Source organism: Pipistrellus hanaki (assembly GCF_964339955.1).
Source record: "Pipistrellus hanaki genome assembly, chromosome: 1".
Taxonomy (NCBI): Eukaryota; Metazoa; Chordata; class Mammalia; order Chiroptera; family Vespertilionidae; genus Pipistrellus; species Pipistrellus hanaki.
The window spans coordinates 152,747,525-152,770,667 of record NC_140503.1 but is presented as its reverse complement, the minus strand read 5'-3'; the positions used below and the strand labels follow the sequence as shown (position 1 = coordinate 152,770,667).

The window sequence follows — 23,143 nt, the reverse complement described above, 5'->3', positions numbered from 1 at the left end:
GCACAGAGAACCCCAAACAAGAAGAACTCAAATGAACCCACACCCAGACACATCATAATTAAAATGCCAAAAGTTTAAGACTATATATATATATATATATATATATATATATATATATATATATATTAAAGGCATCAAAAGAAAAGAAAAATTTTACCTACAAAGGAGTTTCCGTAAGGCTGACACTTGATTTCTCATCAGAAACTCTACAAGCCAGAAGGGAATAGTATGAAGTACTCAAGGTAATGGAAAGCAGGTATTTGAGACTAAGATTATTATATACAGCAAGGCTATCATTCAAAATAGATAGTCAAATGAAGAAATTCCTAGACAAAAAAAAAAAAAAAAAAGGCTAAGGTTGTTCATCACCACCAAGCCAGAATTACAAGAAATGCTAAAGGGATTGCTGTAAGGGACTGCTGAGAAGAAGAGAGAGAGAAACCTAGCCATACAGAATTAAAATGGCTATAAATAAGTACCTCTCAATGTATATGGATTAAATGCTCCAATCAAAAAAGGTGTAGGGTAGCTGAATGGATACAGAAACATGACCCAACTATATACTGTCTACAAGAGACCCACCTCAAAGCAAAAGATACACACAGGATGAAAGTGAAGGGATGGGAAAATTTTTTCTATGCAAATGGAAAAAAAAAAAAAAAAAGCCGGAGTAACAATATTCATATCTGACAAAATAGACTTTGAAAGCATCATGCTAAGTGAAATAAGCCAGTTGGAGAAAGCTAAATATCATATTATCTCACTCATTTGTGGAATATAATGAACAACATAAACTGATGAACAAAAATAGAACCAGAGGGGGAAAATATTCTAGAATATAATAGATTTGCAAATATAAAAGATTTTTAATATTTCCTATAACTTTTGTGATATCATACTATGTTAGTATAGTTTTGTTAATATTATCATACTTAAAATCTTTTTATATGTGAAATATTAATCTTTGTTGCATGTAATATTATTATATGTAAGATCATTTTCTTGAATAAGTGGTGTTTATTGCATGTAACATTGTCATATTTAAAATTGTTTTTCTTGAGATATTAATGTTTATTACATGTAACATTATCATATTTAAGATGGTTTTTCTTGAAATAAAAAAACTTTTAAAAAATCATGAATCATTTTGATGTAGTCCCATTTATTTTCTCTTTAGCTTCCATTGCCCTAGGGGAAGTATCATTGAAGAAATTCTTTTGGCATATGTCTGAGATTTTGCTGCCTGTGGATGCCTCTAGTATTTTTATGGTTTCCCGTCTTATGTTTAAATCCTGTATCCATTTTGAGTTTATTTTTGTGTATGGTGTAAGTTGGTGATCCAGTTTCATTCTTTTGCATGTATCTGTCCAATTTTCCCAACACCATTTATTGAAGAGATTGTCTTGACTCCATTGTATGTTCGTGCCTCCTTTGTCAAATATTAACTGAGCATAGTGATTTGGGTTGATATCTGGGTTCTCAATTCTATTCCATTGATCTATATGTCTGTTCTTGTGCCAGTACCAGGCTGTTTTGAGAACAGTGGCTTTGTAATACAGTTTGAAATCTGGTATTGAGATCCCTCCTACTTTGCTCTTCTCAAGATTGCTTTGGCTATTCGAGGTCTTTACAGCAAAGGAAACCATCAACAAAACAAGAAAGCCCTCTGTATGGGAGAACATATTTGTAAATGTTATCACTGATAAAGGTTTAATCTCCAACATCTACTGACAGCTTACACAACTTAATAAAAGGAAGATAAATGACCCAATTAAAAAATGGGCAATGGATCTAAATAGAATCTTCTCAAAAGAAGACAGAAGGAAGGCCAAGAGGCACATGAAAACATGCTCAAAGTCACTAATTATCCGAGAAATGCAGATCAAAACAACAATGCGGTACCATCTCACACCTGTCAGAATGGCCAACATCAACAAATCAACAAACGACATGTGTTGGCGAGGTTGCGGAGAAAAAGGAACCCTCGTGCATTGCTAGTGGGAATGTAGACTGGTGCAACCACTGTGGAGAACAGTATGGAGCTTCCTCAAAAAACTGAAAATGGAACTCCCACTTGACCCAGTAATCCCACTCCTAGGAATATATCCCAAGAAGCTAGAAACATCAACCAGAAAGAATATATGCACCCCTATGTTCATAGCAGCACAATCTACAATAGCTAGGATTTGGAAACAGCCTAGGTGCCCATCAGCAGATGATTGGATCCAAAAACTATGGTACATTTACACAATGTAATATTATGCAGCCATAAAAAAGAAAAAATTCTCATCGTTTGCAGCAACCTGGATGGAATTGGAGAACATCATGTTGAGTGAAACAAGCCAGTCAATGAAAGAGAGACACCACATGACCTCACTTATTTATGGATGATAAAGAACATTATAAACTGAAGAACCAAAAGATAGATATAGAGACAGTAAAGCAACAAGCAGACTGTCAAATTACAACGGGGAGGCTGGGGAGATCTGGGGGAGATAAGAGATCAACTGAAGGAATTGTATACATTCATGTAAGTACAACCAATGGACACAAAACTCTGGGGAGGGGGGGCATTGATATATGTACAAAAATAATAACTTAATAAAAAATATATTTTAAAAAATCATGAATCAATTACCACAAAGATGAGATTTAAAGGAAATTGGCCTGCCTGGCTGGTGTGGGTCAGTGGTTGAGCATCGACCTACAAACCAGAAGGTCATGGTTCAATTTCCGGTCAGAGTACATACCTGGGTTGTGGGCTCAATCCCCAGTGAGGGAGTGCAGGATTCAGCCGATTCAAGATTCTCTCTCATCATTGATGTGTCTATCTCTATCTCCCTCTTCCTTCCTCTCTAAAATCAATAAAAAAATATTTTTTTAAAAAAGGAAATTGGTCTGACAGAAAACTATTATCTGATACTATTACATATTTTTTCTTAAATAAACTAAAATTTTTATTTGAGTTTATTTTTAAAACAAGTGTATTTAAAAAATCAATTTAATATTTCCCAAATCATTAAAGTCAGTTTTATAGAAATCACAACATAAAAACAAAAAATAATCTTAAATAACACAGAAGTAAATAACTTTTTGAAACTTAGAAGAACCTCAAGGAATTTGTAAGAGCCCATTAGTCACAAAATCATAAACTGGAACACAAATATTTTTCAAGCACTAGGAATCATTGAACCAAATGTTTTCATTTATATATGAGAAACAAAGGAATAATAATTGCAGTATTTCACTGAAGGCTCAGATATGTCAAACATAAGCACTCACATAAGCATCCATCCCTACTCTTGATATCCTCAATCTTGGTTTTTGCTTTTCTTTCCAATAAATAAATAAAATAAATCACTTTTTTAAATTGATTTGAGAGAGAGAGAAACATCAATTTATTGCTCTATTTATGCATTCACTGATTGCTTCTTGTACGTGTCCTGACTAAAGATAGAACCTGTAACCTTGACCTATGGGTACCACACTCCTACCAACTGAGCTACATGGCCAGGGTGAAAATATCACTTTCTAATATATCACATAACTTACATATTAATTATAGTACCGTGTTAGGTTAAGTGACCTACTCTCATGCAGTTCAAGCTGGATTAGAATCTATACCTATTTGAGCTAATTAATTTAGTCAAAAAATATTTGTTTACCTATCATGCACCACAACAGAATTCATCTGTAGACCCAATTGCTCCTTATCTTACAAGGAATATAAAATTTGGGGGGAGGGAGAGAATTATTCTAAAAACTTTTATTGCCTGAGAGCTTATTTAGAACATGAATGCATATTAGTGAACTATTTTATTTCAATAGTCTATGACTCTCTTTCCTAAAGAATACTCAAATGGGTGTGAGGGTACATATCCTTTGCATAATCAGTTCTTTTACCTAAAAGTGTTGTCACATTCATAGTTAACTTTGTGATTAGGAATTGGAATCCAGGCACAGTAAAGACACGTTTGGTTTGTGACTCATGCTATACAGATTTTGGGTGGCTTGGTGCCTCTGGCAGTTCAGACCTGTAATGACAAACAATTGCTGGAATAATTATTTTTCTCCCTCACTTTTTAATTCCTTCATCAAATGAATAAGTACACTTAAATAGTCTGTTACGTAGGCTGAATATCACAAAAATAGATTGGAGATTTTGCTGTTAACACATCTTTCCCAGAATTTTATTAAGTGCTCACATTTAATGAATTACATTTTGATCCCCATTTTCCCCCTATAATTGAATCCCCAAAATCAATTCTATGAAAGGTGTTTGTAACAATTTGTATCAAATTGTTAAAAGCATATTTATTTATTTTCTAATTATTTCTTACTTAAGTCAGCTCAACTTGGTGAGTTTCAATCTGAGCTTGGGTCATTCATTCCTTTGGTCCCAAAAGATTTATAAAGAATCTATCTCTAAGAGTACTTCAATAGATTCTGTCACACAGTTTAGCGTCCATGAGGGGTGACAGGGAATCATATAAGCAATGATAGCCCTGTGTGGTAATGACACCTAAGGGGAAACACTGCATGATCTAAGAACACTGAGAATGGTTGAAGAAGGGCATGAAATGACACTCATCTAACTGAAGTAGGTCTAGACATCATCAAAATGCAAGGAACTGTTTTTCAGGGCAAGACAACAGTTTGTGTAAAGGCTAGTAAAGGAAAGGGAGAATGGTGCATGGGGGGAACAAAGTTCAATACGATTGGAGTTGGGGTGAGGAGGTCATGGCTATAGACAAGACCAGAGAGAAACCCAAAGGTCAAGGGGCTAGGACACCTACAGGCTTGTGAGCCAGGTTGAAAATTTTACACCTTATCCTAGACCCATGGTCGGCAAACTGCGGTTCGCAAGCCACCTTTGGCTCTTTGGCCCCTTGAGTGTGGCTCTTCCACAAAATACCACAGCATGGGCAAGTCTATTTTGAAGAAGTAGTGTTAGAAGAAGTTTAAGTTAAAAAAAAAATTGGCTCTCAAAAGAAATTTCAATCGTCGTACTGTTGATATTTGTCTCTGTTGACTAATGAGTTTGCCAACCAGTGTCCTAGGGCAATGAAGAGCTACTCAAGTGTGCAAAGCTGATGTGAGATTTTTAGAGAATGAATTGGAGACTGGCATACAAAGATATGGAGGTTAAAGCAAGAGGAATTGAAGATAGGGTGGGAGTACTATCCAAACTGAGAATAAGTGTGACATTGGAAATGGAGTTGAAGACTCAAATGATTTTTGGTAGGAAGATATGGGAACATTTCAGACAGAGAGAATATCTTGCATTCTTGAATTTAAGGCTAGTAATTTTCTTTACCAAATAGGAATTAAAAGACTATTGAGATTAAATGATGATGGAAAAAATAAAAATAAAATAAAGACTTTGGGATGTGTGGCAAATACTGTTGTCAACATGAAAACATTTGTAACCCTCTTCTCTTTGTCACTTTCTGCTGCAGGGCCAGGGAAACCAGGTTTCTTATTTTCCTGGCCTCTCTTTGATCCAGGAGTGACCCATTTCAGTTTAGTAAACTAATCGGGGCAACCATCTGGGTGGATTTCTAATAAGGGGGGGTGGGGGGGAGAGCTCATTGCACTGCCCTTTCTTCTTGCCTTGAAAGTGGATGTGACATTTGGAATTGTGCAGCTTCTGGAAAACATGTGGATGAAATGCTTGGAATGCTGTTAATGAAGTGGGAGAAGAAGTTAAAAAAATCTGGGTCCCTGATGATATTTTGACCAATTCTGAGTCCAACTGAAGCATCCATCTTACATAAAAACTGTTGTTTGAAATTTTAACCCTACTAGTTTGGCTTCTGTAAATGCTTGCTTGCTTAAATAATAAGGAAAATAAGACTAATCCCATTCCATAAACTATGCCCCAGACAGAGTTGTCAGGCCATTCCTTGAGATATGGTTTCACGGTTCCTTCCCAGCATGTGGGCCTTCTTTCTCAGAAGACCCGGAAGTCTCATTCCAAATTTGGGAGACAAAAGAGCTAGAAAAAGTATAAATAAAAAAGTTCTCCTCCATGGAGGTCATGGTTCAATTCTTATTCAGAGCACATTCCCAGGGTTTCGGGCTCAATCCCCAATAGGGGGCATGATTCTCTTTCATCATGTTTCTATCTCTCCCTCTCCCTTCCTCTCTCAAATCACTAAAAATATGGGTTTTTTTTAAATGTCACCTAGGGAGAAATGGGTGGTCTATATGATGATGTGGTTTAAAGGTCCAGAGATCCTGATTGGTGGTTGTCATCATCCAAAGTTGATTCATCATCTCCCCCAGCCTAGCTCTTTCACCTCTTCCTCCTCCTCCCTCCTTTATTCCCTATCTCAAGAGAGCCAATATCTACATCATTGTCCATTCCAGAATTCTCCTCTCCCCCAGCTAACGTCCCCCACCACATCTCAAACTATCAACAAATCTTGCCAATTCTATTTTATAATTATGTTTCAAAATGTATCCTCTTTTCTCCATCTCCACTATCACCATTCTGGTCTAAATCACTGTTGTTTCTCACTTGAACTCTTACTACATGCTCTCTGACCTTCAGTAAAACTTAAATCTATTTATTTTTCCCTCCCCAAATTCTTACTTTGAAAGCAGTGAAAGTGATATATTGCCTACAAATCTTTCCCTTGACTTATCAGTTAACATTTGCTACACTTAATTTAAGTTTCTCTTTTTCTGTCTATACATCTGTAATTTTTTTTCTCCTTATACTGTTGGAAGTAACTTGCAGACATCTTTACCCCTAAATTGTTTCAGCATGAATAGCCTGATAAGGATATTTTCCTTCATAAAAACAGGACCATTATTACATCTAAGAAAATTAACAATAATTTCATAATATTTATAGTCCATATTTAAATTTCCTCAATTGTCCCAAAAAATGTCTTTTTAAAAAATATATTTTATTGATTTTTTACAGCAAGGAAGGGAGAGGGATAGAGAGCTAGAAACATCAATGAGAGAGGAACATCGACCAGCTGCCTCCTGCAACACCCGCTACTGGGGATGTGCCCGCAACCAATGTACATGCCCTTGGCCGGAATTGAAACTGGGACCTCTCAGTCCGCAGGCCGACACTCTATCCACTGAGCTAAACAGGTTTTGGCCCCAAAATGTCTTTTACAAAATTAAAATATCACCCCCCTTTAAGGATCCAATCTATGTTTATATATTACATTTGGTTATCAGGTTCCTTTAAACTCCTGTTCATTAGAACACCCCTCTATCAACATTTTGCTTTTGTTTTATAACTTTGTTTGACAAGTCCAGGTCGGTTGTCATAGAATGTTTCACATTATGATCTTATCAAAGTGTTCCCTATGCAGTGGTTCTCAACCTTTCTAATGCTGTGACCCTTTCATACAGTTCCTCATGTTGCGGTGACCCCCAATCATAAAATTATTTTTGTTGCAACTTCATAACTGTAATTTTGCTACTGTTATGAATCATAATGTAAATATCTGTGTTTTCCGATGGCTTTAGGCTCTACTGCAGCGGTTCTCAACCTGTGGGTCGTGACAGGCTAGCGGGGTCGCCTAAGATTGTGGGTGGTTGGCCAGTTGGCCTCGACCCCTGGTGCAACTCCTGGTTGAGGGGACAATTTAGCTTTTTATTATATAGGATTACGTATAACAGGATATCATAAAAATTAAGTTACAAAATTTTTATTAAAACATTTCTTACGCCGAAACCGGTTTGGCTCAGTGGTAGAGCATCGGTCTGTGGACTGAAAGTCCCAGGTTCGATTCCGGTCAGGGGCATGTACGTTGGTTGCGGGTACATCCCTGGTAGGGGATGTGCAGGAGGCAGCTGGTCAATGTTTCTCTCTAATTGACGTTTCTAGCTCTCTATCTCTCTCCCTTCCTCTCTGTAAAAAATCAATAAAATATATTTTAAAAAACAACAACAACAACAAAAAAAAAAATCATTTCTTATATACTGCTATATTGGCTGGGCCGAAAAAATATTTGTTGCGGGCCGCATGTGGCCCATGGGCCACGAGTTTGACATGCTTGGATTAGAGCATGGTCCCTACACACCAAGATTGTGGGTTCAATCCCTGCCAGAGCATACATAAGAACGATCAATGCATGCATAAATCAATGGAATAACAAATCAATGTTTCTATTTCTTTCTTCCTTTCTCTTTCTCAAATCAATAAATAATTTAAAAATAATATAAAATAAAAGGTGCATACAGGGATGGAATCATCATCACATATTCCACCAGCTACAAAAACTGAAGACCTCTGTTTCAGTGTTTCTTAATGTGAAGTTCATGGAGCACTAAGGATTCCATGAACCTCCTGAATTATGTACAATCTATTGTGTGCATATGCAGTTTTCTGGAATACATTTCATAGCTTCTTAAAAATCATATTCTCAAAATAGGTTCATGACATTCCGTCTATCTCCCCAAATTAAAAATGAGCACTCTGGCCCTAGCTGGTTTGGCTCAGTGAATAGAGCATCAGCCTGCGGACTGAAGGGTCCCAAGTTTGATTCTGGTCGAAGTCACATTCCTAGTTTGTGGGCTTGATCCCCAGTGAGGGATGTGCAGGAGGCAGCCAATCAATGATTCTCTCTCATCATTGCTGTTTCTCTCTTTCCCTCTCTCTTCCTCTCTGAAATCAATAAAGATATATATGATCACTCTGGAAAAAAGAAGTATTTGCTTACAAATTGGTAATGTTTGGTTTAGTTTCTTGTTTTTGAAGAAGAAAGACCCATTTAGTCTAATAATCTAGTATCTTGTCTTTTCCATTTCATATTTGTGTGTGGGAGGTAAGATTAGTTTACATAAGTTTCCATTACTAACCAAGTGTGGTTTACATTTTTAAGATATCAAGTTAAGAAGAAAACCAGGTTTGCAAATCTCATTTTTAATCTCTGTTGCTGTTTATGATTTTGCCTGGTTTCTTGTTCAATTCAATTCAAATTTGGAAGGGTGGCTCCTTCTTTGAATTGCTTTATGATTTTGTTTTGATAAATATAGAGCCAAAAAAATTGTTTTTTTAATTCCCACAGTCTTTCCTCCTATTTAATGAAGGCATTTGAGGATTCCATCAAACATTTTCACTGAGCCCATTTCAAAACTAGCAGGTAATTAACAGAATTCCGACAGCTCTGTTAGTCGGGGTTTTCTGGAAAAAACGGAAACAAGAGGATATGTACATATGTAAAGAGGTGCATCGTGAGAGATTGCATCACCCGATTTTGGAGACTGAGAAGTCACTCTGAGAGCTGGAGGTGCAGGAAAGCTAGTGATGAAGTTCCAATCCAAGACCCTAGTACAAGGGCCAGAGAAGAGGTCAGAGAGGATGGATATTCCAGCGGAAGCAGAGAGAGAGAGAATTTTCCCTTCTTATACCTCTTTGTTCTATTCAGGCCTTTAATGGGTTGACTGAAGCCCACCCAAATGGGTGAGGCAATCTTCTTTACTTAGTTTAAATGCTAATTCAAATGCTAATCTCTTTCAGAAACAAGCTTAAGGACACACCCAGAAATAATGTCTTTCCATCTAGCTGGGCATTCCTTAGCCTAGTCAAGTTGACACTTAAAATTACCCATTGCAGCAGTCAGTCCTGCATAAATAGTCATTTTAAGTTAAAAGGTGAATACTCTCCCCATAGGGACCTTTGAAGCAATAATTTATTTCTGAAATCTTAGTCACCACATTTGAGTAGTCCTATTCACAAAGTTCTATTTCATGGTCTATACTCGTGAAACTACTATTTTTTTCTAATTAAAAAATATTTATTGCCTGGATGGTGTGGTTCAGTGGGTGAGTGTCGACCCATGAACCAGGAGGTTACAGTTCAATTCCTGGTCAGGGCACATGCCTGAGCTGTGGGCTCAATCCTTAGTAGGCTGGGTGTAGGAGGCAGCCAATCAATGTTTCTCATGTACGTTTCTATTCCTCTCTCTGAAATCAATAAAAACATACTTAAATTTTTTTAAATTTATTGAATTTATTGGGGTAAAAACTGGTTAAAAAATTATATAAGTTCCAAGTGTTGTAAAACTTCATCTTAATCACATAAAACATCAGACAAATTAGAAATGATAATGCATTTCAGTGATTAAGTATATAGAGCTAAAAAAGAGGTGTCTTTAATCTCATTTATACTACTGAGAAAGAGGAGTTGGTATTATTGTAGGAAATAATTCTTCTGGCAAAAAAAGGCAGAGAGAAATTATGAGGACACACAAAGCCTATTAGATTATGGTGTTTCAATTCAGCTGCTCCAAATTTGAGGTGACTAGGAAATGGGCCTAAGATTTCCAGACCATTGCTGAGTCAAGGAATTTTAAGATGGGAAAATAAGGAACATCTTAATTCTACATTAAAATATCAATACACTTGAGAAAAAAACGTAGGAAAATGTTTGGGTGTGTTCCCATTACTGCCTAACATACTACATCCAAAATTTAGTGCTTTAAAACAATGGCCATTAGTGGAGAAGCATGAGATTTGGTTAGAAAGTTTGTAAGGAGGAAATGCTGCTAAAAGGGAAGTGTGTGGCCCTGGCCGGTTTGGCTCAGTGGTTAGAGTGTCGGCCTGCGTATTCAAGGGTCCCAGGTTCGATTCTGGTCAATGGCATGTACCTGGGTTGCGGGCACATCCCTAGTGGGGAGTATGCAGGAGGCAGCTGATCATCCACGTTTCTCTCTCATTGATGTTTCTGGTTCTCCCTCTCCCTTCCTCTCTATAAAAAATTAGTGTTATATATATATATATATATATATATATATATATATATATATATATATATATATAATTTTATTTTTTAAAGCGAAGTGTGTGTGAAAGCCACCTACCCTGTTTATCGGGATTTTGACTTAGGGAAAACTTAGGGGAGCATTGAAGGTAGCACCCCTAATTATTTCCTGACCTTTACAAATAAGTCTGTGCATGTGCAGACCCCCAGGTGTTTACTGGAATCACATGCTTAATCCCTAAGAGGACAATGTAAACACATGTGTCCTCCCAAGATTGTATCTAAAGAAAAATTCCTATAAAAGCCTAAGGAGGCAGGCAATGGCGGCTGCCTGGTCACTTGGGCCAGGCCATCCCTTAGCCTCTTCCCCATGTGTTCAACCCTCGTTCAAGGGCTGCTGATCAGCCCCCGCAGCCATTTAATTGTATCCATGATTTTATAGGTCAGGAATTTGGGCCAGGCTTGCTGAGTGATTCAAATTTATCATTTCTTTCTCATATACTAGTTGGAATACCCCTTTAAAATATATATATGTTTTTTATTAATTGGTTTTATTTATTTTTGAAAATTAGAAAGTGAGCCGAAACCTGTTTGGCTCAGTGGATAGAGCGTCAGCCTGCAGACTGAAAAGTCCAGGTTTGATTCCGGTCAAGGGCATGTACGTTGGTTGTGGGTGCATCCCCAGTAGGGGGTGTGCAGGAGGCAGCTAGTCGATGTTCCTCTCTCATCGATGTTTCTAGCTCTCTATCCCTCTCCCTTCCTCTCTGTAAAAAATCAATAAAATATATATTTTTAAAAAACTATGTATTAAAAAAAAGAAAGTTAGAAAGTGAATATCTTTTATTTTTTTAATCAGCATTTTGTGTAATTAAGGATTATTTTTAATTTATTGATTGATTAAAGTATTACATGTGTATCCTTATACTCCCATTGCCCACTCTCCCCACTCATGTCTTCACTCTCCTGTTGTCTGTCCATTGGCTAGGCTTATATGCATGCATATAAGTCCTTTGGTTGATCTCTCTCCCCTTACCCTTACCTTCCCCTACCTTCCCTCTGAGGTTTGACAGTCTGATCTATGCTTCTCTGTCTCTGGATCTGTTTTTATTCATCAGTTTATGTTGTTCATTATATTCCATAAATGAGTGAAATCATGTGATATTTATCTTTCTCTGACTGGCATATTTCACTTAGCATAATGCTCTCCAGTTCCATCCATGCTGTTGCAAATGATAAGAATTCCTTTTTCTTTCTTTCTTTCTTTTCTTTCTTTTTTTTTTTTTTTTAACCTCAGGGTAGTATTCCATTGTGTAGATGTACCACAGTTTTTTAATCCACTCATCTGCTGATGGGCACTTAGGCTGTTTCCAAATCTTAGCTATGGTGAATTGTGCCACTATTAACATAGGGGTGCATATGTCCTTTCTGATTGGTGTTGCAGAAGAAAAACAAAACAAAACAAAACAAAACAACACCCCAAGTAACGCTTTTAGAGAAAAGGAGTGACATTGTTTATTTATGCCGGCAGACCCAGAGGAATAACTTCCCAAATCTGAGTAAAGTAACATGCAGGGGCTTCTCTTCTATATCTTTCTGGGGTCTTTGTCCTGCAAATATGGATTATGCTTCTGGTCCTTTTCACAGGCTTTGCAAGAAGCTGTTGGGGGTTGGGGATCTCCCAAGTGTAGGGGGTCTCCCAGGTGTTGGGGGTCTCCCAGGTGTCGGGGTCTCCAGGCCATACCTGATGGGCTGGCCTGGCACCAGTGTTAATAACCCTCCCTCCAGGGCAGTGCACTGTTCACAAGTTTTATGGCCTCCGTAACAGGTTCTCCAAGACCAGTTTCTGGGAAAGAGGTAGTGACTTAATTATAGGTTATCAAGAATGTACATTGGGCTTACTGGCATGGATTCAGATTGCTAGCACCCCTCCCCACATACCCACCCCCAAATATCAGGGTTACATTGGAATTAGCCCTTTTTAGCCTTCTCCTTGATGTTTCTAGTTTCTTAGGATATATTCCTAAAAGTGGTATCACTGGATCAAATGGGAGTTCCATTTTTAGTTTTTTGAGGAAGCTCCATACTGTTCTCCACAGTGGCTGCACCAGACTGCATTCCCACCAGCAGTGCACGAGGGTTCCTTTTTCTCCACATCCTCGCCAGCACTTGTTGTTTGTTGATTTGTTGATGACAGCCATTCTGACAGGTGTGAGATGGTACCTCATTGTCATTTTGATTTGCATCTCTTGGATAATTAGTGGCTTTGAGCATGTTTTCATATGTTTCTTGGCCTTCCTTATGTCTTCTTTCGAAAAGTATCTATTTAGGTCTGTTGCCCATTTTTTGATTGGGTTGTTTATCTTCCTTTTGTTAACTTATATGAGTCTTAATTGGTTTTATAGAAAGAGGAAGGGAGAGTGATAGAGATTTTAGAAACGTAGATGAGACCAAGTTTGATCAGCTGCCTCTGAATGTCCCCTACTGGAGATTGAGCTCACAACCCAGGCATGTGCTCTGACCAGGAATTGAATGGTGACCCCTGGTTCATGGGTTGCCGCTCAACCTCTGAGCCACACCAGCAGGGCTGGAATACTTTTTGATTGATTTCTTAATGAATCCTTCACAGAATAAAGGCAAAATAAAAGTTTGGTTCTTTTTCTCTACTTACCAGTTTTCATGATAATGAATTGTCTTCTTCATTCTCCAAAAACAACCACTTGTATTATTTTTTTTAATACCATAAAGAACTTGTATATTTGATGGCTTTTGAAAAATTGCAATTTTAGGTCTTACTGAAGTTCAAAGAACCCCATCTTTGGTCAGTAGTAGAAGCCTCTTCAAGTTGACTCCTGAATCTTTTGAAATGATAATAGTGGTCTTTAATAATTTCCTTGCTTTCTGATACAGAAAGATATTCCAGGCTCATCCTGAACATTTCCTGTCCCAAACTGGAATCTGTCCTTTTTAAAAAAAAAAAGCTCTGATTTCCTTTAGTGTTAAATTAAATTTCAAGACCATAATCTTAGAGGTAGGCATGTGTATTGGGCTGGTCAGTTCCAAGGCCTTTTCGGTGGTCATAGATAGAAAACACACACACACACACACACACACACACACACACACACGTTCTAGATGTATATAACCTGTGTTATATAGATCATGGTAAGTTTCTACTGATAAATCCAATTCAAATAAAGGACTACTTTGCACTCGAGGATTTGCACCCCAACTGCTCTGTATCAGATCTATTCTTCTTTCTTCTTGATAATCCTGATTCTCAAACAAAAAGAAAATAATACTCATTTGTTTTACCCAGTCTTAGAATAACAATGCTAACACACTTACTCCAATACAGTTACTGAAAAGTTAAAAAATATTTTTATATGTTTTTATCATTCTCCCTCCACTTTAACAGGTGTGCTTTGGCAGATTATATAAGCATTATATACTATAATGTTTCCTTTTAAACATCATATTGTCTTTGTTATATATATATATATATATATATATATATATATATATATATATATATATATAAATATAAATATATATATATATATATAAAAGACTAATATGCTAAGTGTCCGTCCAACCATCTGACTGGTCGCTATGATATGCACTGACCACCAGGAGGCAAACACTCAACACAGGAGCTGCCATTTACAAAGAAACTGGCACTGTGGACTTGGTACCAACAAAGCAACACTTGGCTTCCCCCAAGTGGGACACAGGCCCCGCCACCACCCCAAAGCAAAAGCCCACAAAATTGTAGCCAACACTGCTGAGACCCCATGCTGCAGAGTTCAGCCCACAGCTCAGCCCAGAAACGGTCGCTGTGGGCACCAGGTAATAGCAAGATGTAGCAATGCCTGCTTCCTCTCTGTAGTGACTAGCCTCCTTGGAGTTTCTTCAACCCAGGAAAACAACTTGCTTTATAGCCAGGTGCAAACATTTTACACTTTAACTAAATGTCTGTGAAGCGTTTTCCCATGCTTCATCTCATTTGATACTCACAGAAGTCCTGGAGTAGGTAGATAGGAGACTCAGTAACATTTTATTTTATTTTCATTAGCTGGAAAACAGAGATTTAGAAAGTTTAGAAACTTGACCTGACTGAAAAAAAGAAATGCTGGACCTTGAAAATGACTTCAGGTTTTCTGACTGCACAGAATATGGCCAAACACTGTTAGAGTTAAATATTTTACCTTTTGTTCTCCCTGCGTGATCTACACTAACAATCTGCTTTGTGTCAATATTTACCGCTATGTTGCTGACAATTACTGGGAAGAGAAGTTGGGGTGCTTCACTGGGCTGGAAAACATTTAGCTAAATCAGAAAGCAGGTCTAATTAAGCAAGTTTATCTATAAACTAGAGGCCTGGTGCATGAATTTGTGCATGGGTGGGATCCCTCGGCCTGGCCAGCGATTAGGCCAATCAGGGGTGGGGTGCGGGCTGGCCAGCCAGGGGAATAGGCCATGGGAGATTGGCCCGCTATGGGGAAGGGCCAAGAGAGGTTGACTGGCCCTGGGAGGTTGGCTCTGGGAGCACACTGATCATCAAGGGGGAGCTTCTCCATTGAGTGTCTGCCCCTGGTGGTCAGTATGCATCATATCACTTGGATGACCAGTTGTTTGGTTGCTTAGGCTTTTATATATATATATAGATATAAAGCTCTCACTGGCACCACATGAAACACTTAGCACAACATTGTTACTATACTATTATATGTTTTCATCTGTCATTGTCGATCGTGAATTTGGTTGACACTTCTATTATAGAGAAAGGGAGAATAGTGATATTAAAATATTTATTCTAATAAATTTCCTTTCAATGTGCACAAACTCATGCATCGGGCTTCTAGTGTAACTATATAGTTAATCCTCAATCTGTCCTTACATCATTGTTTGTCAGGTTTTATGAAACCCATTCTTTTTTTTTATTTTTTTATTTTATTGATTTTGTACAGAGAGGAAGGGAGAGAGAGAGAGAGTTAGAAACATTGATGAGAGAGTCATCGATCAGCTGCCTCTTGCACACCCCCTACTGCAGATGTGCCTGCAACCAAGGTACATGCCCTTGACCTGAATCGACCTGTCCACAGGCCGACGCTCTATCCACTGAGCCAAACTGGTTTTGGCTTATCTGAGCTTTTATATTTGAAAGGCACATTTGCTCAATATAAAACCCCTGGAACACATTTTATTTACATCCTAAATACAGTTATCCCATTTTCTTCTGTCATAAAGACTTGCTGTTAAAACTGTTAAAACTGTGATAATAATATAGTTTTCTGACCCTTATGGGTCAGTTACTTGCTTTTGTCTAAGTAACTCCTATTGTAATTATGTTGGATCTTCTTTGCTAAATTTGAATATTCATTATTTTCTCTTTAAATCTATTTACCTTTCTATTTTTATTTTAGTTTCTTTCCCTTTTTACTCTACTTAACTTAAGGTTTTATCTGTTATGTTTATCTATGTGTTACATCGAGGTTAATCTTCATTTCTAAGATTTTTTTTTTTCTTTTATTTCTCTTTCTTTCTTGAATTATGTCATTTCTGGAGGCTAATTCCAGCAGGTTATAATTATCCAAGAAGTTCATCAGAAAGCTGATGGATCTTGGGGCTTCAGCAGGGATGAAAAACTGCATATATTATTACCTACTGCTAGAAGAGCTGTAGGCATTTCCCCTAACGTGATATTTTCCTGTTTACCTGCTGCTGGTGGAATAGCTGAAGGAATTTCCCTTAACCTGATAATCTTTTCCTGTTTATCAAACTTTACCTGTTTGCATTCTTAAAGGGCCAATGTGTTTCCCAGCAAATAAAAAGCTGTGGATCCCAACATTCAGAGAGTCTATTCACTAGAAAGTGGAGCCTCCCCTGGCTCTCCCATGCCTCCCAAATTTATATTTCATGTCTTGTCTCTTTATTCAATTTACACGGCCCTTCTCCAGATTCGTGAACCCTTGCAATTGCAGAAAGACCCCAGCATGTCACTTCTTATCTGAAATTTTAAAACTCGGGTTTATGTTGTTCTTTCATGGCATGCATCATTCTGAAGATACTCAGCTTTTTAAAACATTCTTTTGTGGTTATCTATATGCTTAGGCATTTTACCTAATTATTATCATCATTTATTCACTCAACAAATACTTACTGAGCATGAACTATGTGCAGAAAGGCATTGTAGCTTGAAATTGAACCACACAAGCCAATCAAGATATTGTTCTAAGCAACTAAAGTTTTGTGGTTGTGTGCCCTGGCTAGTGTGGCTCAGTTAGTTGGGCATTGTTCTGTGCACCAAAAACATGTTGGTTCAATTCCCAGTCAGGGCACATGCCTGAGTTTCAGGCTCTATCCCCAGTAGTGAGCATGCAGGAAGCAGCTAATATGTTTCTTTCTCACATCAATGCTTCTCTCTCTCTCCCCCTCCTCTCTCTCTAACGATAAAAATATTTTGAAAATTTTTGTGGTTGTTAACTATACAACAAAAAGCTCATACACCATATTATAATTATTAAGTCCTAACTGTGTTTAGTCTCAACAGAATATTTTTATACCATGAATCTCTGTTTTTGAAATCCTAATTTTTTTGACCCTGTCATCTGGATTTATGTCTTTAGATACATGTTAATAAAAATATATTTTCCAGGAATTAAAAACATGAAATTGATTTTTTCTTCCATAAATGAATAATATTTATGTGATATAGAAAAAGAGTCACAATAATTCCCCTCCAGATCTTTATAGATGTTGCATAATTACCTCTGGCATTTAGTTTAGCTCATAACTTTAGACAGATTATTTTTTTTGTCCCTTTGTAAAGTGTGCCTTAACTTTTACACAGTGGTTTTGAGCACCTGGGCTCTGAAATTTTCTGCTCACATAGCTCCAAGAAGGATAACCAACTTTTCCCCAGGTCCTTCTTGCTGAGGGCCAACAGTGCTTCTAGTATCCACAGACCTAGCATGTAGTAAAAGGCCCCTCGGCCCAAAGGTAACTAAGCAATGGGGGGCGGGTAAATTTGCCAAATAAAATACAGGACACCTTCTTAAAATATCACACAGACAACAAATAATTTTTCAGTATAAGTTGTTTCAAATATTGCATGGGACATATTTGTACTAAAAAAGCATTTGTTGCCTTGCTGGTGTGGGTCAGTGGTTGAGCATCTACCTATGAACTAGAAGATCAGGGTTTGATTCCGGGTCCTGGCACTTGCATGAGTTTCAGACTGGATCCCCAGTGGGGGGCATGCAGCAGGCAGCCAATCAATGATTCTCTTTCTTCATTTGTTTTTATCTCTCTCTCCCTCCCTTCCTTTCTGAAATCAATAAGAATATATTAAACAAAAAGAAGTTTTTGTTTAACATTCAGAGGTAAGAAAGCATCTCTTTTTTTTTTTTTTTTTTTTTTTTTTACAAATATGTGTCCAGACCAGAATTGAACCTGCAACTTTTTGGTGTACGGATGGATGTTCCAACTAACTGAGCTACCCTGCCAGGGTGAAATTCCAATTTCTCAAGCTTTGTTACTGAATTTTATGAATCCAGATACACGTTTTATTGTGTGCCCACATTTGATAAATCTGTGGGTTTGTGTTACAATTCAAAACACTGATTTATGCAACAGAATGCCAACTTAAATTTACAACGACCGATATATTTGGCAGATTAATGATGTATAATGATTTCTTGTTTAACAAGAGGGTCAAATTACAACTCAGAAAAGTGCCTGTTTAGTCTAGTGTTAAAACAACGGGAATAAATATCCTTCGGGTAATACTTCCACCAAGATAGGTGAGTGAATGGCCATAGTCTACTCACACAACAATCCAGTCAGCAGTGAGGAAGCAAGTGTGTATGCTTTGAAGCTCAACATACCCGGTTTTTTTACTCGTTACGAATTAACTACTTAGCATCTGCAGGCCTCGGGTTCCTTACTTGGTTAAAAAAAATAAATAAATAAATAAATAAAGACTTTTTTTAAAGGGTTCCATACACATGAAACACTTAGCACAACATTATTACTACAACATTGTTACTATACTATCTGTATGCTACCTACAACACAGATTGTAACATATCGAACACCGTGGCACTCGTTACTGCTGAGGCTACTTATTGTCATTGTGCTGTTTATTATTGTTCCATTTAACATCTCTCCAGCCACGCCGGAGAAACCAGCCCACGGAGCTTCCTCCCGGGCAGAGAGAGAGGCGGGCTCCGGTTACCATGACAACGGCGCGCGCACGACCCCTTTCCGCTCGGGCCACGCCGGGGAGAGAAGAAAAAGCTCGGGCTGCGCGTTGCGTCATCACTGCGCGCTCGCAGGCTTTCCTCCGGGTCTATTTTGGAAAGGCCCGGCCCGGCTCCCGTCGCCCACGCCCGCGATTACTATTCTTTTTCTTTTTTTTTTTTTTCAACCTTTGTTACATCGCACCGAGCCTGCAAGACTGTAAGTACCGAAGGGAGAAAGAGAAAGAGAGAGAGAGAGAGAGAAAGGAGACAAGAGACAGCGCCAGCGGGCGAGGGAGCGCCCCCGGAGATGCGGAGGCACCCCCCGAACCTGCCCCGCGCCGCCTCGGTCCCATCCGCTTCCTCCCAGCTGGGCTCGCGCCGCGTCAACTTCCGGGCGGGTGCCCGCCAGCGCGGCCTGCGCCGCTCCCCGCCGCCGGCCCCTTTGTGTCCCCGCGGAGCCGCGGCGCGGGCCCCGGCACGTCCTCTCCCCGGGCCGGCAGCGCCGTCGTGCAGGCGCCGCTCGCCGTGGGCGGGCGCGCGGCCCGCAGGGGGGTTGGCGGGGGACGTGCCCGCGCGTGCTGCGGTAAGAGGTTGCACGGGGGTCAGCCTGTGGTTTGAGGAAGGAGGGGGGGTGCGGGGGGTGGGGGTGGGGAACGGAGGGGCGTGAAAAGAGCAATGGAAAGATTGGGGGGGTGGGGGAGGGTAAGAAGAAGAAAAAGAAAAAGGAGCCCACCTCTGCCCACCTTCTCCCCGCAGTGGCCTAACAATGAGGCGGCGCAGCCATAATCGTCCTCCTGAGCCCCTGGCACCTCTGCGGTCTCCCGATTTGCCCTGGGAATGGAACTGCTCCGGCTTTGTGTTGTATATTGTGTTCATGGCCTCCTTTTTTTCCTCTCTCTTTTCTGTTTCCCGTAGATAGTTCATTTTAAATTCCCCATCCCACAAGGTGGTGGTGGTGGCGGCTGCTGCTGCTGCCAGGATGAATCTTTTCAACCTGGACCGTTTTCGTTTTGAAAAAAGGAATAAGATTGAGGAAGCGCCCGAAGCAACCCCTCCACCTTCCCAGCCTGGCCCTTCTTCACCCATTTCTCTCAGTGCCGAGGAGGAGAACGCTGAAGGGGAGGCTAGCAGGGCAGCCAGCCCTGACTCAGATATAACTGAAAAGACAGGTGAGTTACCGTGTTGCAGATGGAGGGGAGACATCAGGAGAGATTTTTGGAAGAGGAAAGGCAGAAGAGATGCCAGTGTTCGTTCTTGATGTAACACGTGTTAATGCATTGTCTTCCACTGTGCCCTTTTAAAAACAGTATTGGGACGGTCGTGGGCACCATGTACCTCCAACGGAGCATCCATTCGCAGCTGCTTCGCTTTTATAGGAGTTCTTGGAATATGGCCCAACAATGGAAGTTGAAATCAGAATTCAGGTCATCTTTAGGTCAGTCCTATGAGTCACCCAGTTACTTGGCCAGATGTTGCCACTGATTCCAGTATTTCTCCAAAAAATACTGATCACCTCCTGTGGGCTAGCTTTATTCAAGGCGTCTCAAGACAACCTCTGTGAACAAAAGATCGGAACACATTCAGATTTTTCCACTCCTTGACTTCCTGGAGATCCCCAGTGTGCAGAAGAATAATTGGTATTCTCGGTGGTGAATGAGCCATTTTAGCCTCCAGCAGGTTGTCAGGGACAATAGGGTTTGAGAATAAGCCCCAAATTAGCATTTCCATTTTAATCTGTTATTCATTGGACAGTTACAAATTAGAATATATTTGAATTCTTACTATGTTTTGACATAGTGCTTCACATTCTCATTTAATTGGCACCACTGTCCTATGAGATATTACCCACATGTTGCAGAAATGAGACCCAGGGAGGTTAAATTGTTAGGAAGTAGGTATAACCAGAACTCAAATCCAAGGAATCTAATTCCTTCCCCTCCCTCCTACCCCTTATTTTTTGTTAATTCTCACTTGAGGATATTTTTCCCATTGATTTTTTTTAACTGTTTTTCATTAGTATACATTTTTAAAATTTTATCTTTATTGTTGAAAGAATTACAGATGTCTTCCTCACCCCCCATTGACCCCTTGCACCTCATTCGAGACACACACACACACACACACACACACACACACACACCCATGCCTCCATTGCAGTATTGCCTGTTTTCATGGGTTATGCAAATAAATTCTTCCACTAGTCTCTACCCCTTTCCCTCTTAGATTCATCAGTCTGTTCCTGATTTTTAGAGTAGAGGGGAAAGAGGGGAGTGGGGGAGAGAAACTCATCAGTGTTAAGACACATTGATTTGGTTGCCTCCCTCATGCACCACAATCACACACACCCCAATTGGGACTGGGCGTCTAACTAGCAACCCATGTATATGCCCTTAACCAGGAATTAAACCTGAGATCCTTTGTGCACAGACTGACACTCTTAACTACTGAGCAACACTGGCCAGAGCCAAGCAATCTAATTCTTGAGGGTGAAAGGAATATTAGAAGTTTTATTTTAAGATTTATTCTAATAATCTCTATGATGCAAAACTCTGTATTTCACAAGCAGTTTTAAAATTAATGTGGTCCTGACAAAATTCATGACATGTATGTCTTAACTCTTGATGTCTCTATTTTGTTTGGTACTCTTCTGTTTAAATGTAGCAGTGGTCAATGTTGGCCGAGTCCCTGCACGGTCATTGGAAAACCATTTTTAAATACTTTCTTATAAATGGAACATGGTGAAAAGATTTGTTTGGTTGGGTTAAGCAGTAAGTAGGAGTCAACTTTTGAAAGGCTTTCTTTGTCTGAAGAGCTTTGAACTTCTCTGAATTCTGTGGGAAGCACTGAAGGATTTAAGCACAGGAGAGATAGCCCTTTGTTTATTCTTTAAACAGATAATTTGATTTGTATAACATGCTATAGTCTATACATCCAGGTACTTTACTATTTTAACAGTAAATACATTCATGTGTTTCTTATGTAGTTAGGGCAGAGAGGGTTGTAGGCTTGGAATTTTGAGTCCTTAAAAGCCTTTGTTCATCATTTTAGTTAAATGGGACATTGGATAAGTCACTTAAAATTGAGATCTACGTAAAATAAAAGCACTTTGTAAACTGGGATTCAATGGAATGTTATAGTTATTTATTAATATTAGTAATCTAAAATTCTTTTTTTTTAAAACTATTTTTTATTGATTTTGTACAGAGAGGAAGGGAGAGAGATAGAGAGCTAGAAACATCGATGAGAGAGAGTCATCAATCAGCCGCCTCTTGCACACCCCCTACTGGGGATGTGCCCGCAACCAAGGTACATGCCCTTGACCGGAATCGAACCCGGACCTTTCAGTCCCCAAGCCGACGCTCTATCCATTGAGCCAAACCGGTCTCGGCAGTAATCTAAAATTCTTAATTGCCTTTTAAAAAATATATTTTTATTGATTTCAGAGAGTAAGGGAGAGGGAGAGAGAATATCATCAATGATGAGAAAGAGTCATTGATTGGCTGTCTCCTACAAGACCCCTATGCCCACAACTTAGACATGTGCTCTTGCCCGAAATTGAACCTGGGACCCCTCAGTACACAGGCTAATGCTCTATCCACTGAGCTAAACCAGCTAGGGCTTAATTGCCTTTTCTAATCAGAGATATTTTTCTACTTTACTTTTTTTTCTGTCTGAGACTTTACTCCTTTTTATTGGGATTTTTTCTTTGGTACATAAATTCATCTCAAAAACTGAGGTTACCTTTAGGAATCATGGTCAGTCTAGATGACACTGGGAAATATAAAAATTAAGTTTGTTTTTGGAATGGTGAGAATTCATCTTGTTAGGAATAGAGAGAGAGCTTTGCTTTTTTAAAAAATATATATTTTATTAATTTTTCACTGAGAGGAAGAGAGAGAGGGAGAGTTAGAAATATCGATGAGAGAGAGACATCGACCAGCTGCCTCCTGCACACCTCCTACTGGGGAAGTGCCCGCAACCAAAATACATGCCTTTGACCAGAATCGAACCCGGGACCTTTCAGTTTGCAGGACGACGCTCTAGCCACTGAGCCAAACCGGCTTTGGCTAGAGCTTTGCTTAAAGAAGAGAGTATTGTAAGTGGTACAATGAATTTTGGAGAATTTTGAAAACTAAGGCGAAGTTTTTAGTTTACCTTATAAATA

General features: G+C 39.0%; 1 protein-coding gene across 3 annotated transcripts in view; it reads left to right on the top strand.

Moving 5' to 3' along the window:
• Positions 1–19,024: 19,024 nt before the first annotated feature.
• SMARCAD1 (SNF2 related chromatin remodeling ATPase with DExD box 1) overlaps positions 19,025–23,143 on the top strand; it is a 91,913-nt gene continuing 87,794 nt past the window's right edge. For 2 of the 3 annotated variants that reach the window (XM_084897075.1, XM_084897073.1), the window contains exons 1-2: positions 19,347–19,561; positions 19,894–20,147. In XM_084897075.1, the coding sequence (XP_084753201.1) occupies positions 19,958–20,147 (190 nt within the window). In that variant the 5' untranslated portion in view covers positions 19,347–19,561; positions 19,894–19,957. Of the gene's footprint in view, positions 19,196–19,346; positions 19,562–19,893; positions 20,148–23,143 lie in introns of those variants that run through there. The other variant, XM_084897074.1, reaches the window with a different exon arrangement.